The sequence below is a fragment of the Sinocyclocheilus grahami genome, unplaced genomic scaffold (genome assembly GCF_001515645.1).
Source record: "Sinocyclocheilus grahami isolate Dianchi unplaced genomic scaffold, SAMN03320097.WGS_v1.1 scaffold927.1, whole genome shotgun sequence".
NCBI lineage: Eukaryota > Metazoa > Chordata > Actinopteri > Cypriniformes > Cyprinidae > Sinocyclocheilus > Sinocyclocheilus grahami.
Window position 1 is genome coordinate 598,778 of NW_015506106.1, and position 17,575 is coordinate 616,352.

Below are 17,575 nucleotides of genomic sequence, written 5' to 3' on the forward strand. Positions count from 1 at the left end.
ACACATACACATACACATACACACACATTCAGAGGCATTCAGTAATGAGTAATCAGAAGTATACATTCTGGTTAACATACAATTCTGTCATTAATGGTTTCATGTGACATCCATCAATGTTCATTTGTGGATCTCTCTCTCTCTCTCTCTGTGTGTGTGCATAAGTTTGCATGCTACAGACATGTGCAATACTACAGTCACTTCTCAGTTGTACTGACTCTGAGCACAGAGGCATCAGATCTGGCCCGGTTCCTGGGTCAGTCTGAGTCTCCTGTGTCTCGGGTGCTTTGGCATGAAACTAGAACCCTGTAAATGCATTTGGAGTCAACATGGCCACAGACGTGAATGCTGGTTGCTGGGAGAGGCGCTCTGTCAGAAGCCAAAATGGAAGACTCCTTCAACATACTCCAAACATGGCACAGAAAACCACTCCTTTATCAATCCATTCAACCTTATGATTGAGTCCAATTCATCCACCGAACTCGGCATTGGGAAGGAACAAGGGGAAATGAAAGAGAAAGACAAGGGCAGAGGAGATTTGGCATTTTGGAGTCTTTTTACTCGATGGCTCCGGGTCTCGTCGCCACGTAGACCAAGAGGACGATGAGCAGCACGAGCACAGCGAGCGTCGGTAGAACGATGGTTGTCACCTGCTCCCGCGCCTCATGCATGGCCTGTTTGCGCTCCTTTTTGTCCTTCCACGACTCCTTCTTCGGCTTGCCCTTCAACTGGCGCATGGCTCAGTGCGTTTCCACACAGCGGGTCACCGGCGTGTGTGTGTGCATAAGTTTGCATGCTACAGACATGTGCAATACTACAGTCACTTCTCAGTTGTACTGACTCTGAGCACAGAGGCATCAGATCTGGCCCGGTTCCTGGGTCAGTCTGAGTCTCCTGCGTCTCAGGTGCTTTGGCATGAAACTAGAACCCTGTAAATGCATTTGGAGTCAACATGGCCACAGACGTGAATGCTGGTTGCTGGGAGAGGCGCTCTGTCAGAAGCCAAAATGGAAAACTCCTTCAACATACTCCAAACATGGCACAGAAAACCACTCCTTTATCAATCCATTCAACCTTATGATTGAGTCCAATTCATCCACCGAACTCGGCATTGGGAAGGAACAAGGGGAAATTAAAGAGAAAGACAAGGGCAGAGGAGATTTGGCATTTTGGAGTCTTTTTACTCGATGGCTCCGGGTCTCGTCGCCACGTAGACCAAGAGGACGATGAGCAGCACGAGCACAGCGAGCGTCGGTAGAACGATGGTTGTCACCTGCTCCCGCGCCTCATGCATGGCCTGTTTGCGCTCCTTTTTGTCCTTCCACGACTCCTTCTTCGGCTTGCCCTTCAACTGGCGCATGGCTCAGTGCGTTTCCACACAGCGGGTCACCGGCGATCCCAGATGAAAACCCAAAAGACAATCTCCTGTGAAAGCATATACAATGTTGTGATGCTAAATGTTTTGATAATTATTTTCTATTGAAGCACATGAACAAAGATTTGTAAAGTTGTAGCAATTAACTTTTAATGCATTTAATGGCTTTTATTCATAAATGGATAATATATATATATATATATTTGATTGGATTGGATTGATCGGATCATGATTTGTAATTCCATAGATTTTTTATAATAATGTGCAATGATGAATTCTGCCCAACAGTACCAGGAATGTATATTTAAACAAAAACTAACATACTAATAAATTATAATATTTATATATTATTAATAACGGATACCATTTTTATTTGACTTTAGGTTTTTAATCCCTTTGCTTTTTATCAGTAAAATGATCCTGCAGTGTGACAAATGAATTTTTAAGTATGTCATATGAATTATAAATGCATAATTATTGAAAGAACTTGAATTATTAAAAGATTTTGATTTCATCCACTAGGATTTGACTGGATGTGAAGTCAGTGGAAAAGTTGTTTCAGAGGCACAGTAAGTTATTATATTTTGATAAGAGGGGAGTGAATACACCAGGAGTGTATATTAAAAATATTAATACTCTATTAATACATTATAATCTTAATATATTATTAAAAAATAAAAAAACGTTTTTGTGCATTTTTCTGTTAAATTATCCTGATTTTTAGATTTTTAAGTATGTCATTTAAATCATGAATGCATAATAATTGAAAGGTGTTTAGGGTGGAGTATAGCGTGTCACACTGTAGAATGCTGCTGTCACTACAAAATAAAAAATGTACATTAAATATTGCTCAATATCTGTGGCTTCACACCTTTATAAAGTTTTTTTCACCCGTAGTCATGGCAACTGAGCAAAGGCCAGCAGTAAGAAATCTGAATGTGGAACTGCAGCAGCGCGCGCGTGCGCACACACACACACAGGTTTGTTTTTGTGAAAAGTGGGGACATGGGGTAATGTCCTGAAAAGTCACCTTCTCCTTGTAATACCTATGTTATACCTTTGTCATTATACAAATGTATGTCCTCATTTGTCACAAAAACGCACACACACACTCTCTCACACACACACACAAACTCTCACACACTCTCTCACACACACACACACACACACACACACACACACTCACACAAACACACACACAGAATGAAGCAGAACAGCAGCCGTGGACACAATTCCCACCAAGACAAACAGGAACTGGGTGTTGTATCCTGAATCTTAAGATTTTGTGCACACATTAAGTGTGTCCCATAATGAACTACTCACTTGAGGGAAAAAATAAACTCTATACACAGTTAAACTAAACCCTTTTACAAACAAGTCAATTTTCACTTTTCAAACAGCAGTATCTTGCAGATCAGCTCAGGTGAGTTAGGCTAATCTGGGACATGAGGCTCTGATTTCTTACTTTATCTCGGAGTAAATCTGTTCACTTTACTAGTAGTCGATCAGTGACTGATTTTAATACTGATGTCTAGCCATAAATATAAATGGTAATACATATAATGGAAACACTTTACAATAAGGTTCCATTAGTTCATGAATGAACAATGAGCAATATATTTATTACAGTATTTATTCATCTTTGTTAATGATAGTTAATGAAAATACACTCATTCATTGTTCATGTTAATTCACAGTGCATTAACTTATGTTAACAAGCACAACTTTTGATTTTAATAATGCATTAGTAAATGTTGAAATTAACTAAGATTAATAAATGCTGTCGAAGTATTGTTCATGCTTAGTTAATGTTAACTAATGAATCTTATTGTAAAGTGTTACCATATAAATACAATTTAGGAACAATTTAACAACTGCAAATGAGATGTAAACACTCATATGAAACACTTGTTGAAAAAATTAATTAAAATAATAATAATGATAAAAAAAACTTTAAAACAGTATTGTTCAAAATCTACTGACAAAAAAACACTTGTAGCTTCTTAAACTAAAACATGATTTCATTTGGGATTTGTGGAGAAGGATTTTAAAGGGATCATATGATGCTTTTTTAAAGATCATTATTTTGTGTATTTGGTGTAACAGAATATGTTGACATGCTTTAATAAAAAAAAAAAACACATTATTTCACTGTCGTTGTCACGGTTCCTGGAGGTTTTGAGTCAGTGAGCGGGGCTCGACCGTGATTACGTGGCAGTCTCTCTCTCTCTCTCTCTCTCTCTCTCTCTCTCTCACTCACTCTTCTCTCCCACTCTCTCTCTCTCTCTCTCTCTCTCTCTCTCTCTCTCGGGGGCACGAGACAAGGAGGAGGTGAAAAAAGAAAAAAAACATCTGTAGTGACAGTGAGTCCGTACCACCGACAGGGGGAGACGAGGAGACGATAAACAGAGTGTTCTGTTACACAAAAACTTTTGCAAATTGTTTTTTTAATAACAAACATAAAACGCCCGCATTACGTGACTTACAACACTGAAATGTGTGTCTTGCGAAATAGTACCTGTTTCCGTAACATACTCAAGAGGAGCGGCCCACAGGTTTTTAGCCAATCAGAGTACAAGGGCTGGCTTTTTATGTGTTCTGATTGGTCTGACACATCAGTGATGGGCGGGGTTTGGGAGAAAGGCGTGTTCAGTTTGTAGACACTACTAAACGCTCAAGAGAAGTAACATCTTTTGAGCAATGAATTCCCTTGGAAATATATTTTAAAAAATCATATTATGAATAAAATTACTTCAAAATCTTTATTAATAATCCCAAATTACTGGATGGATCAAATTCTTTGGTATGTGTGTGTGTATATATATATATATGTGTGTATATATATATATATATATATGTGTGTATATATATATATTTTGCTAAAATCATTTCAGTTATTTTTTTTTCCTCATTAATGTACACACAGCACCCTATATTGACAGAAAAACACAGAATTGTTTTTTTTTGCAGATTTATTAAAAAAGAAACCTGAAATATCACATGGTCTTAAGTATTCAGACCCTTTGCTCAGTATTTAGTAGAAGCACCCTTTTGATCTAATACAGTCATGAGTCTTTTTGGGAAAGATGCAATAAGTTTTTCACACCTGGATTTGGGGATCCTCTGTCATTCCTCCTTGCAGATCCTCTCCAGTTTTGTCAGGTTGGATGGTAAACGTTGGTGGACAGCCATTTTTAGGTCTCTCCAGAGATGCTCAGTTGGGTTTAAGTCAGGGCTCTGGCTGGGCCATTCAAGAACAGTCACAGAGTTGTTGTGAAGCCACTCCTTCGTTATTTTAGCTGTGTGCTTAGGGTCATTGTCTTGTTGGAAGGTAAACCTTCGGCCCAGTCTGAGGTCCTGAGCACTCTGGAGAAGGTTTTCGTCCAGGATATCCCTGTACTTGGCCGCATTCATCTTTCCCTCATTTGCAACCAGTTGTCCTGTCCCTGCAGCTGAAAAACACCCCCACAGCATGATGCTGCCACCACCATGCTTCACTGTTGGGACTGTATTGGACAGGTGATGAGCAGTGCCTGGTTTTCTCCACACATACCGCTTAGAATTAAGGCCAAAAAGTTCTATCTTGGTCTCATCAGACCAGAGAATCTTATTTCTCACCATCTCACAACTCCATGCGGGCTTTCATGTGTCTTGCACTGAGGAGAGGTTTCCGTCGGGCCACTCTGCCATAAATCCCCGACTGGTGGAGGGCTGCAGTGATGGTTGGGTTTCTACAACTTTCTCCCATCTCCCGCCTGCATCTCTGGCGCTCAGCCACAGTGATCTTTGGGTTCTTCTTTACCTCTCTCACCAAGGCTCTTCTCCCCCGATAGCTCAGTTTGGCCGGACGGCCAGCTCTAGGAAGGGTTCTGGTCGGCCCAAACGTCTTTCATTTAAGGATTATGGAGGCCACTGTGCTCTTAGGAACCTTAAGTGCAGCAGAATTTTTTTTGTAACCTTGGCCAGATCTGTGCCTTGCCACAATTCTGTCTCTGAGCTCTTCAGGCAGTTCCTTTGACCTCATGATTCTCATTTGCTCTGACATGCACTGTGAGCTGTAAGGTCTTATATAGACAGGTGTGTGGCTTTCCTAATCAAGTCCAATCAGTATAATCAAACACAGCTGGACTCAAATGAAGGTGTTTTTCTGTCAATATGGGGTGCCGTGTGTACATTAATGAGGAAAAAAAATTAACTTAAATGATTTTAGCAAATGGCTGCAATATAACAAAGAGTGAAAAATTTAAGGGGGTCAAAATACTTTCCGTACCCACTGTATATATATATATGTGTGTGTGTGTGTGTATATATATATATATATGAAGAGAGAGAGAGAGAGAGAGTATATAAAATATGTTATATGTATATATATATATATATATATAATACATATAATTGTTACATTACATTGTTGTTTTTCCAGGTTCAAGTGGCTTTATTGGCATGACAAAAAATGATATACCAGTAAAAAAAACTATTATATAAATACAATATCTGAATATACACACAAAATAGAGGTTGTCCCTTTCTTACAGCAAGACCTCACCTCCCTTGCAGTTATATTTGTACTTTCTGGGGTTTCATTTAGCAGGTATAGGAGTTTGACCTCGTTTTATTGCAATTGAATAACTTTGTTGTGGGCTGCAGGGAAAGAACATGTTTAACATGAGTAAGTTGTGAGTAATTAGCCGCATGTGGTCATAAAGTGCAGCTCTGTTTCCATTTCATTTTATGAGCTGACCATCTGTGTCTTTCAACACACACACATAACATATTTTTGCTAGTGCATTTTTTAGTTTCAAGCAATCAAATACATGTTAATGGTAAATATGTTTGATATGTACTTGCATACAAACACACCTACTGTAAACAATTCTTTCAAGCAGATTACATGCATGATCTCAGGGTTTTTGATGCACTTCTCCGTGGAGGCTGTTATCAGGTGGTCAGCGCACGTACATGTCCTGTGGGTGTGTAACTGCCAGCGATGCGTCCCAGCTCTTTCTTGATCTCCCAACGCTGAAGAGCTGAGGCCCAGGGCTCCAGTTCAGGGTCAAAAAAGCGAACACGAGTCTATAAACAGAGAACAGCCTTTAGGTCACAAATAAAAACATACAGAAGGACCAGAGATGTCATTGAGCACAAGTTGAATGAATTTGAAAGTTAAAAAATAGACACTTTGGACAAACATATACCTATATCTGTATTTTGTTTTAAATCTGAGGTTGGTAGAATTTTTTGGGGAAAAAAAATTGTGAAAGAAAAATTTTTTTGGGCAGAAATTATTTAGATAATTATACGGTAAAAACAGTAACATTGTGAAATACTACTGCAACTTAAAATAACTGTTTGCTATTTAAATATATTTTAAAAAGTAATTTATTCCTGTGATCAAAGCTGAATTTTCAGCATCATTATCCTTCAGAAATCATTCTAATATGCCGATTTCTTATTATTAGCAATGTTGAAAACAGTTTTGCTGCTTCATATTTTTGTGGAAACCTTTTATTTATTGATTAATAGAAATTTCAATAGAACCGCATTTATTTAAAAACAGAAATCTTTGGAAACATACATTTTGATTAATTTAATGCATCCTTGCTACTGATTGTAAAATGTATCAAAATAAGAAATGAATAGATCCAATTCAATTCCTTTATTTTTTTTTATCATTTGAAAATCTATTTTCTTAATCCATTTCCCAAACCAGTTAAAATTCTTCTAAAAATGCTTCTGTACAATTGATCACTGAATTTTTAGGAGCCCTTTTAATGAATTTTAAACAAACCATATGAAATAATTTCATGAATCATGTCTCATTTGCTACCTGAGCTGAAGTGGACCATGTGCCGTCTTTTCCCATCTTGCAAAAGCTCTCTGTGAGTTTCTGTGGCTCAGCCTGGCCATTAAAGCTCTCAGATTTAGAGCAGAGCCCTCTGTGGTCCTCATCCATGTTCTCTGTGATCTGAGGAACAGAGAAGCGGGATGCCAACGAAGGAATCAAATCAAAGGCAAAATTGAGAGGCGAAATAAATTTCCATCCTCTGGAGAGCTTGCATGATTTCAACACTGGCTGTGATCAGAGAAGGAGGCGGCGTCCTAAAGTCTGACATGCTTTTGAGCATCAATTTCAGGATTTTAGAACACAGGAGACGATCATATAGGAAACACAACAGCATTCGGATTCAGTTTAAAGGGATAGTTTACTCAACAATAAAAATTCTCTCATTATATGTCTCTATGATTATTGCTAGTGTATAAATGGATGATGATGGGGTTTGTTTACCTGCTGTGACTCCAGATAAACTTCCCTGAGTCTCATTTCTGCCTCATCCCTCTCATCTTGGAGCCGTTTCAAACTCTCTTCCAGGTGCTGCACACACATAATAGCAGCATTCAGCACAAAACCTCTGATTATTCCTTTATATAATGGCAATTCTCCAGCACTTTGTTGGTCTTGCAGTATTGATGGCCTGAAGGGCAAACAGACAGGAAGATGAAGGGAACTGTGACTTGCTGATACTGCACAGAGGAAGGAAAATGAGGAGAGAGAATCACAAAGCAAACAGAAACTGAGAAAGAGACGAAAGAAGAAAAGATGGGCAGAAAAGGAGGATGGTACTAATGGTTCCTGTAATTTCACATGGACCACAAGAGCTGAGGGCACCATCTGGGACAGTGTCACAGATTTAAGGTGAACAAGAGAGCGCTGACCCGACATTTCTCCTGTAGCGTGCGATTGAGATCTCTTTCGGCCTGTAGCTCCGCCTGCTGAGTGGAATACAGACACTGCAGCTCAGACTGGAGAGAAACCATCTCAGAACGCAGCTGGAGCAAAGACTGAGACTGAAACACACACATAACACACTGTGAGATATCATCTTTAATAGGGATGGATCGGTCGGGATGTTCACTGTAGTCCAGCAAGTTGGTTCTAAAGAGATTATCCAAATTTTCTTAGGATTTTAGCTCTAATATTGTTAGCAGCAGTGCGTCAAAGGGTGAATTTAGAAATGAAACTTTTTAGACTGTTCAAGCTAGTAAAGCAGCGCTTGTATAATACATTTTCTGCCTTCAACAATACATTTCAAGACAATTATGGTCAAACTTCAAATCAAGTTTGATGAACAGTGCTCCTATTATTATTCACAATACTTAAATGTATTTTTTTGCGAGGAATATGTAAAATAATAATTCAGAATAATAGTATTAGATTGGAAATCACTTTAAATACATCTAAGCAAAATTCAATTGAACTCAATTTAATACTTAAATTTCATTGTGCTCAACAAAATGAAATACATTATAAAAATTACAATTCAAATATGCCTCAAATACAGCACTTCAACACATTTTTTATAAACAATGAAATTATATATTAATATTAATGAAATATTAAGGCGAGTAAAATACAAATAAAGTTGTTCAACTTATTGATCTGCATGGATAATCTGCAAGGGGGCAGAAGACATGCTGTAGAAAAGGTTTTTGGGACAGTATTATGTAAAAGATGTAGAGGCCTTAGAAATTTATGTATAAAATATGATAAATACATCTTTTTTGGGTTAAGACAGAATAGTCGTTCAAAAAACCATCAACTGGGATTTTAAAAATATTTGGTTTAGCATAACCTTCATAGAGGCGATTTTCACTTGTCTGTATATAAACAGGTTTGAATGCATACCTGTTCATAACTCCTCCTCTTATATTCATCCTTTGCTTCTTGAAGACTTTCAATTTCTGCTTCTAAATCCTGTCGGGAAGGCAAAGATGACGCAAAAAGCTCTGCCTGTATCTAGTACAGAGATGTAAACTGTGGGTAAAGTGACACCTTGATTCTCAAAGAGTGTTTCAGAGCAGTTCTGTTGTCCAGATACTGGCTCAGTTGAGACTTCTGATTGGACACCAACTTCTCCAGCTCAGACGCCTTCTCTCGAAGCTCCTGATTGGCTCGTGAGAGGTCACCTGACTTTGCCGATGCATCATTTAGTGCCTTCTTCAGCTATATAGAAACCAGGAGTAGTGAATCAAAATAGAACTGAATCATAGTCATATATATTTATAAAGCACTTAAAAAACTACAGTAGATCAAAATGCTGAACATTAAAATCTACCAAGACACAACTAATTTACAAAAATATTAAGATTATTTAATATTACCCTCTGTGCCGACTTCCTCCCAGAATCTTTTTCTCTTTTGAGCAAGTTCTTGAGGGAATCTACATGTTCTGTCAATCGACGGATCTGTGCTCTCGCCTCTTTAAGCTCCACCTCCCTGCTGATGTAATTATGTATAACGTGAACTCAAGAAAACAACAGGGTCCTTTATTTGAACATAGCTTATAGTTAAATACATAATAGACCTTGGACACGTGCATACAGAAAATACATGAACAATCCAACACGAACAGATAATCCATGCAAAAGTTTAGGCATGCACCATATATCAGTGACTGGTAAACCATAATGTTCATAATATACCATAAACAACTTCCCTTACCTCTCGCTGAGGGCGTTTAGTTTCTCCTGAGCATTGTGGTTTTCCCGTAAGGCCTGCTCTAAACTCTGGGCAAGTTTCCTGTTGCCCAGCTGAGCTTCGTTAAGTGCTTTCTGCAAAGATTCAACCTTCCAAACATATGTAAACAGTTAAACAACTCCATCACATCTCTTATTTATTTGACATTTATTTGGTCATTCATCGGTGCGTTTGTGTGCATTTACCTCCTCATTGTTCCTTGCGTTGTGATTCTCTACTTCAGCTTCAAGCCTCTGAATCTCTTCCATAGCCTGCAGTCTGACAAACACACTGAAATGCTGATTACTACAAACAATCACTGAGTGAAAACACACAAAAATCATGTTTACAGTAATGCACTTATAATGGAAGTCTATAGGGCTAGAAATGAGCAAATATTCCAGAGAAATTAGCAAATATTAAAGCTCTTTATTAAGTGTTAACTTTATTAAGTATTAACAAACTCATCTCTGTCTTGGATTGCCTTAAGGTGAGTAAATTTTCAGAAAATAAAAATTTTTGGCTGAACTATTCCTTTAAACATGCTCACTGTGAATACAGCACTTCTACAATGAGTTACACTGAAACTTTTGGGTAATGCTACATCCATGCCACAAGTCCTGCAATATGGGCCAGTGCAACAAGAAACAAGTCCCCCGTTAAGTTGCATTGACTCTGTTCCTTTAATCAGACGTTTGTCCTCTTGTAGTCTCTCTCACACACACCTCTCTCTCCCGAGTGTGTGTAGTTCCTGTGCTCTTTCTCTCAGCTCTGCATGCAGTGTCTGTGTGTTCTGCTGCAGATGAGTGTGAGACGACAGGACGTTCTCCAAAGTTTGTGCTACTTCATTCTGTTACGCACAAAACATAAAAATTGATCTTTTGTTAATTCAACTAATAGGTTTTAATTGTCTTTCTTATGAAAAACTCACCGTGTCTCTGTGCTGTTGCTGAAGTGCACAGAGTTGCTCTTTTAGTGTCTGATTTTCTCTCTGCATCTGAGAATAAGAAAGAAAGAGTGTTAAATATTCAGTAGTTCACTAGTTGAAGGGGTCATATCATGCATTATTTAATATTTCCCCTTAAAGTTCTTTTGTAAAGTTTTTGGTTCTGAAAAACAACCATTATTTTGTTTTAAATCACCATTTTGCACCCCACGCCCAAAAACACTTTGCTGCTCTCACACAGTTTTTAAATGCTCCATTATTCCATAACAACCACATAAAACAATGAGCACTGAAATGAGATGCACGCATCCTCTGTTCTGCTAGAATTATATTGCTCTGGCTCGGCAGGATACAGTTATAAACACAGAATGGACATTGTTAAATGCTAGTCATATGTTAATGTTTTGCTTTCTAATGTCTAGAATCTAGGGATGCAAGTTATAATGGCACCATGTCAGTTAATGACCGATATTATAGAAAATACAAATCATTTAATAACACTGTTAAATCTAATCTCAGAATGAATATCCATTTTCATATTGTACATTATAATGCTGGGATGTTTAACATGCACTTGTAGCATTTAAAACGACATGCACTTGTTGGTTTTAGTTTTTAGTGTTTTCTTAATTTCATTTACTTTTAAGTTTTAATTTAAATTTAAATTAATCAAGAAAATAATTTTGGGCTCGTCAGGTATCAGCCAAAACTGTAATACTGAAATTTCTCAGCACTACAGAAATCTTGTGGTTTTTAAATGAAGAAGTTTTGATGCTTAGTATATTTATTATATTTATAATAGACTGTCTTTTTGGACTGGAGAGGAAGTACAGCAAACTATTTGACCTCAAAAGATGTTGGTAAATCTGATTCCTCGTGATATGAACCCTTTAATCAATAAACAGTGTTAAAATTTGACCCGTTTCAGTTGCTTTTCTGCATTCATGCTGTTCAGTTTCACACACCTGAGAGGCAGAGAGCTTGTGAAAGTGGTTGTTAGACAGAGGAGTGTGTGTGTGTTTACCTGTGTGTAAGTGTTCTGCAGCGCAGTGTTGCTCTGACAGTGTTGAGTACATTCTGCTTTCAGTGTCTTCAGGTCAGTGGCCATCTGCTGCACTCGTGCCTGTGTAAACACACACACACACACACGGTCTGTTCATTTGAAGCCTGGTGTGTGTTTCTGACATATGATGTGTGTGTTCACACTGTGCAAAATGTGTACAATAAATCCATATACATGCAACATGTGTGTGTCTGTGTGAAACAGACCTGTAGCTTGCCCTTCTCATAGGCCAGTTTGTTCTTGCTGTCTGTCGAGTCCCAAAGCATCTGTTCAATCTGACGATGAGTTACCTGAGAGAGCGAGAGACTTACTAGCACACTCTTCTTTTGAAGAGCATCTGACTCTGTGATCTTTTGATCTCAAACCTGCTGATGCTCCAAGGCTGCCAGGCTCTCCATCAGCTCCTTGTTGTCCTCCTTCTGTTTCCGCAGTGCTGAGTTCACCATGGTCAGCTCCACCTGTCAATCACAGGGGGAAGAAGAAGATGTTTATGGTAATTGCTGTAGTGGAGTCAGTATAGCAGGTCAAATGAGCTCCAGTTTATAGCCAGCAAATACATGAGAAAAATGTCAAAGTTCAGTGTAAAAACTCAACCAGGAACTGAACTGATCTCCTGGATGCACTAGAGAAGGACAGGAAGTGACCTCATATTTGGTCAGCAGTACCTTGACCTCTGACAGCTGTGTTTCCAGAATGTTCTTCTCCTTCTCCAGCAAAATGACTGCAGAGTTCATCTGAGATTTGGAAATAAAAAGTTCATTACAGCAATGGGCCACAAGTGGCTGTGTGGTACAGTGCTTTTACAAACGCTAAGAGCTGTTGTTAATATGAAGTGAAAAGAATTACGGTGCTAATGCACAAGCACTTGTTGCTGTATTGCTTTGATAAAACGGCAGCTTTTTAATAGTATTAATAAAAACAATAACAATAAAAATAATAATATATTAACATTATGAATTTTTTATTTGAATAATTATAATAAATTCAATATGTATTTATTATTATATAATTATTAGTTTATCATTATTATTATAATCATTATTTTTTATAATAATTTAAATACGATATTGTTATTACCATCAAATTAATCATGTTATTATGATACTTTGTATAATGTGTATATTAATTATATAATTATGTATACTTTAATAAAACATTGTAGTAGTATTATTATTATTAAATCATTTTATTATTGTCATTGTCATCATAATTATTATTCATAAATATTTATTTATTTTTTATTATCAAATTCATCATTTTAATAAGTAATACATTATAAAATGTGTATATGTATATTATGTATAATTTATCATATATAATTATGATACCTTATAATACATTATAATTAAATTAATCATGCTAATAATTATGATACATTGTATAATGCGTTTATGTATATTAATTATGTATAATTGAATAAAACATTGTAGTATTATTCATATTATTATAATTTTGTTATTGTCATTGTTATCATTATAATTATTATCAATAAAAATATATTTGATGTATCAAATTAATCATTTTAATAATTATAATACATTATAAAATGTGTATATGTATATTATGTATAATTTATCATATATAGTTATGATACCGTTTAATACATTATATATAATATAATATAATAATACATATTGCTACTGCTACTACCACTACCAATAATAATAATAATAATAATGTTTCAAATGTGGTTCAGTGCCAGAACTATCTGTATCATGCATATACATTTAAACAACATTGCTTGTGTCCTTTTCTTTTAACTTTCAACTGACCGTACTCTTTATCTGATCTCTCTCTTCTCTCAGGGTCGCTCCATCCTTCACGGCACAGCTGAGCTCCCCCTGAAGCCTCTGGATGGTGCGTTCCAGCATCTGCTGATGATTGACAGCTGTCTCCTGGGAAACCGTGGACCTTTGCTGCAGTTTGCCATGATCTGCCTTCAGTGCCTCCCTTTGAGAGAAATTAAAAGAGCTGACGATTACAAACAAAATTAAGATCCTGATGTCATTTACAGTACATTATGTCAGAACTGTGATTTACAATCATATTTTCTTTTATCTTGTGTAGTTCTGTTAATGGTTTTCAAGCATCACGCAACATTTTGTCATCAGCCTAATCTAACAATCTACAAGTGAGATGAATTTGAGCCAAAATACGGTAGCGTTTTCTTGGATACAGCATTTGGCATCAGCAACATAAGACATAGGAAGCGTTTGTCTTTTTCCTGCTGTGAATGATTTATAGTGTGTATCTCACAGCTCTTTCTGCAGGGTGAGTTTCTCTGATATGGTGCCCTGTAGTTCAGCCTGGATGCTCCTCCTGGCTGTGTCTAAAAGCAGATCCTGCTCCTGAAGGTGTTTAGACACACGATCTCGCTCCGCCTGAACAAACAGCACAAGCACAAGCACAGCAGTGTCTGAGAGAAACTATCAGCAGAACTTTTGTTCAGTTTTACTCTTACTGGCATCTTTTACAGTTCTATCCTTCTTAGTCATTTGTTTAATTAGTGTTAATTTGCTAAATTTGTTTTATTATCTTATTTTACTTTGCTTTGCTATTTCATTTGAGAGCATAAATTAAACTAATCCTATTTTACTGTTTAACTATTACTATTAGTGTTATTTTGTTTCTTATGACACCTTGTCAGTTCTAATGTACAATTGTTTTTCATGCCATCAAATGACATTAAAACTGAAACTAAATAGAAATACCTTAATTTTGTTGTGATATTCTGTCTGCAGTCGAGTGTTTTCCAGTGTTAATGAATGAAGAGCAGAGCTCAGCTCTGAACACTGACCCTCTAACTCTTCATTCAACACCTGAGAGAAAGAAAGAGGTCAACTTTTTATAATAAGCTTTATTCATAACATGCACAAACATTTTCACATCAGGGGCCGGTTGCGTAGACTAGTCTTAAAAAGTTAGCCATCTAAGTTGTTTTCTTACAGACTGGTCATAACTGTTTAAAGTCAGTTGCAAAAATGTAGATTGCCCCAATTTTAATCAGAAAAGTGAGACTAATTATCTCTTGGCTAACTGCTAATTGGTCAAACTAGTTTTTAAGACACAGTGTCTATGTTTATCCAACCGGCCCCAGAAAAGGAAACTTTATCATGTTGTTGGCTTAACAAAGATGGATGGATACATATGGGCCAGATGAATAACGGCCTAAATTGCAGTCTGTTTTTCACACAAATTATTTGAACGACTTCAGAAGTTTATAGAGCACAGCGAAGAAATTACATGCACTACTATATGGTACTTTTATATGCTTTTGGAGCTTGACATTTACAATGACCTTCCATTCATCCCTACTTGACTTTCACAGATGATAAAGTCACATGGGTTTGCAGTAACTGAAAGGATTTTTATTCTTTTAATATTGCAGTATCCGTTTTTATTTATTCATTTATTTGGGAATATTGTAAGAGCCCATTTTTAATCATTTAAAAGCTTTATGTAAATATTTGCAACTTTTCTGACAAAAAAAGTTAATTCAGTTTTATTTTTAAATGAAGAGTGTAACTTCATTATTCAAACAAAACAGTGAAGACAGAAAGAACATATGCGGTTTTCATAGTTTTTTTCGACAAAATTGTGCTGTTTTTTTTGTCAGAAAAACTTTAAAAGCTCTGAGAAACTGTCTGGAGTTGATGTTTTTTCACATAAATTCTTCAATAAGAACAATTTAACTCCTTATATTGCAGCTCACTCTTTTTTCCCTTTAGTATTATAATATATAATATAACATTTTCAAGACAATCAGATTATGGGGGTTAGGCGAACGTTTTTCCATTTTCAAACGGGGATGTCACCAAACTAAATTGAGAACCATTGCTCTAATTCAAATCTGTACAATGACAGTATGTTGGCTTTGTTGAGCTAAAATAAATATATAATGCTGAACAGATTGTGTTTGTGTGTGTGTGTGTGTACCTGGACTTGATCTGCAGCTGCTCTGAGGTCTCGTCCATCTCTAATACGTCTGCTGTTCTCCTGCTGTTGTTTCTGCAGAGCTGTCTTCATGCTCTAAACACACACAAACATCATGAGATGTTTCATTCCCGCTGTCAGTGTTTCTCTCACATGTTCTCGTACCTTGATCTCTTTGGTCAGCTGTGATATCAGAGTCTCTTTCACTCCTGCGAGGAAACAAAATGCTTTAGTTTCACAACCAACAGACATACTGTAGCATAAACAAAGTTTGAAATGTCCCATAATTCAGTGTGTCTGACCGGACTGATCTCGGAGCTGCTGACACTCTCTTTCCAGGCCCAGAATTCGCTCCGCCCTCTTCTTTAGCTCCTCCCTGTTTGCCCGTCCGTCAGTACGTAAGGCGTGAGAGTCTGCTTGAAGAACCTCCACCTGACAAGACACCAGCAAAGAGGACAGAAAGCTTAAATTAGGCATTTTATGAATGTCTCTAATGGTGTTTTGTATTGGCCCATTTTATCATCCATCAGGTGAAAATCGCAAGTTTGATCATTTAGAAACAGCCTCTTCTCATCAAGACACATGATTCAAGATCATTCATTACTGTAGCATAGAAATTGCTGGACAAGTTACTCAAGTATATTTATCAATCAGACATGAAGTGAGATCATGGCAAATGAGGACATAATATGAACCTTTTCGAGTCAGTTTACCTGTCTTCTCTCCCTCTCTACCACTCTCTCCATCTCCTCCACTCTCAGCAGCACTGCATTGTGGGATTGCTCAGCCTCCAAGTGCGCCGCGGTCTCCTGTGCCATCTGCTCCTTCATCTGCGAACAGATGCAGAAGGTCAAGAACTATCAAATGAGATTGGAATAACTATTATACTTATCACATTATAAAGATTTATCAGTTTAAATTGGAAAAATATGAATATACACTCTTTAAAAACAGTGCTGTTATTGTTAATTAAAACTAAAAATTATTGAAAAAAAAACATTCTGTTAATTGAAATAAAGAAATCTGAAATAAAAAAATTTAAATATTAGGTGAAAAATAAACTTTTTAAACACCACCCTGTAGTTCTAAAATTACAAACTGAAAAAAAAACTAATATTAAAATATATATAAAAAATGCACAGAACAGAATTACTAAAAATTCATCTAAAATAAAAATTGCAAATATAAAATAATAATTTATATATTAAATTAATTAATAAAACTACAATAGCATATACATGATACTAAAAAACACTGCTAAAAATGCATGTTTAATGTTTTTATTTATTTATTTATAAATAAATACTAGTTACCATTTCACCTGAAAAACTAATGGTGATTTTTTTTTTATTATTATCTTTGGATTTTTTTGCAGTTAATTTAATAATCCTTATAAATATCCAATAAATATTAAAAGCACAAATATTGCATGTAATCTCTTAATTAATATGAGTCCATGAGCTCTTTTACTTTAGCGGGGGTGATGTTCTCCAGCGCCTCCATGAGTCTGAGCACCTCCCGCTGCGCCTCCTGTCTCTGCTCACAGGCCTGCTGCAGCTCATCCTGTAACTGCAGCACCTCCCGCCGTGAAGAGCACTGCTCCTCCTCATGCTGCTCCTGCAGCGCGGCTAATCGCTCCTGCAGACGCGCTACACACAGAGGGACATTACAAACTGGAAACTGCTCCCACAGACGCACGCTGACAAAATTCATGTGAAAATCTCTTACACACACACCTTTACT

General features: G+C 36.8%; 1 protein-coding gene across 1 annotated transcript in view; it reads right to left on the reverse strand.

The window, feature by feature from the left end:
* Positions 1 to 5,799: 5,799 nt before the first annotated feature.
* Positions 5,800 to 17,575, reverse strand: part of LOC107564378 (coiled-coil domain-containing protein 150-like) — a 17,949-nt gene continuing 6,173 nt past the window's right edge. The window contains exons 11-32 of the mRNA XM_016249441.1: positions 16,546 to 16,662; positions 16,135 to 16,264; positions 15,998 to 16,041; positions 15,836 to 15,928; positions 14,611 to 14,718; positions 14,156 to 14,280; positions 13,672 to 13,849; positions 12,565 to 12,633; positions 12,265 to 12,357; positions 12,106 to 12,189; positions 11,861 to 11,959; positions 10,822 to 10,887; positions 10,616 to 10,740; positions 10,097 to 10,169; positions 9,876 to 10,000; positions 9,536 to 9,650; positions 9,207 to 9,377; positions 9,060 to 9,128; positions 8,090 to 8,221; positions 7,662 to 7,748; positions 7,203 to 7,340; positions 5,800 to 6,448 (exon numbers count right to left, since the gene is read on the reverse strand). Coding sequence (XP_016104927.1) covers positions 6,314 to 6,448; positions 7,203 to 7,340; positions 7,662 to 7,748; positions 8,090 to 8,221; positions 9,060 to 9,128; positions 9,207 to 9,377; positions 9,536 to 9,650; positions 9,876 to 10,000; positions 10,097 to 10,169; positions 10,616 to 10,740; positions 10,822 to 10,887; positions 11,861 to 11,959; positions 12,106 to 12,189; positions 12,265 to 12,357; positions 12,565 to 12,633; positions 13,672 to 13,849; positions 14,156 to 14,280; positions 14,611 to 14,718; positions 15,836 to 15,928; positions 15,998 to 16,041; positions 16,135 to 16,264; positions 16,546 to 16,662 — 2,376 coding nt within the window. The 3' untranslated portion in view covers positions 5,800 to 6,313. The remainder of the gene's footprint in view (positions 6,449 to 7,202; positions 7,341 to 7,661; positions 7,749 to 8,089; positions 8,222 to 9,059; positions 9,129 to 9,206; positions 9,378 to 9,535; positions 9,651 to 9,875; positions 10,001 to 10,096; positions 10,170 to 10,615; positions 10,741 to 10,821; positions 10,888 to 11,860; positions 11,960 to 12,105; positions 12,190 to 12,264; positions 12,358 to 12,564; positions 12,634 to 13,671; positions 13,850 to 14,155; positions 14,281 to 14,610; positions 14,719 to 15,835; positions 15,929 to 15,997; positions 16,042 to 16,134; positions 16,265 to 16,545; positions 16,663 to 17,575) is intronic.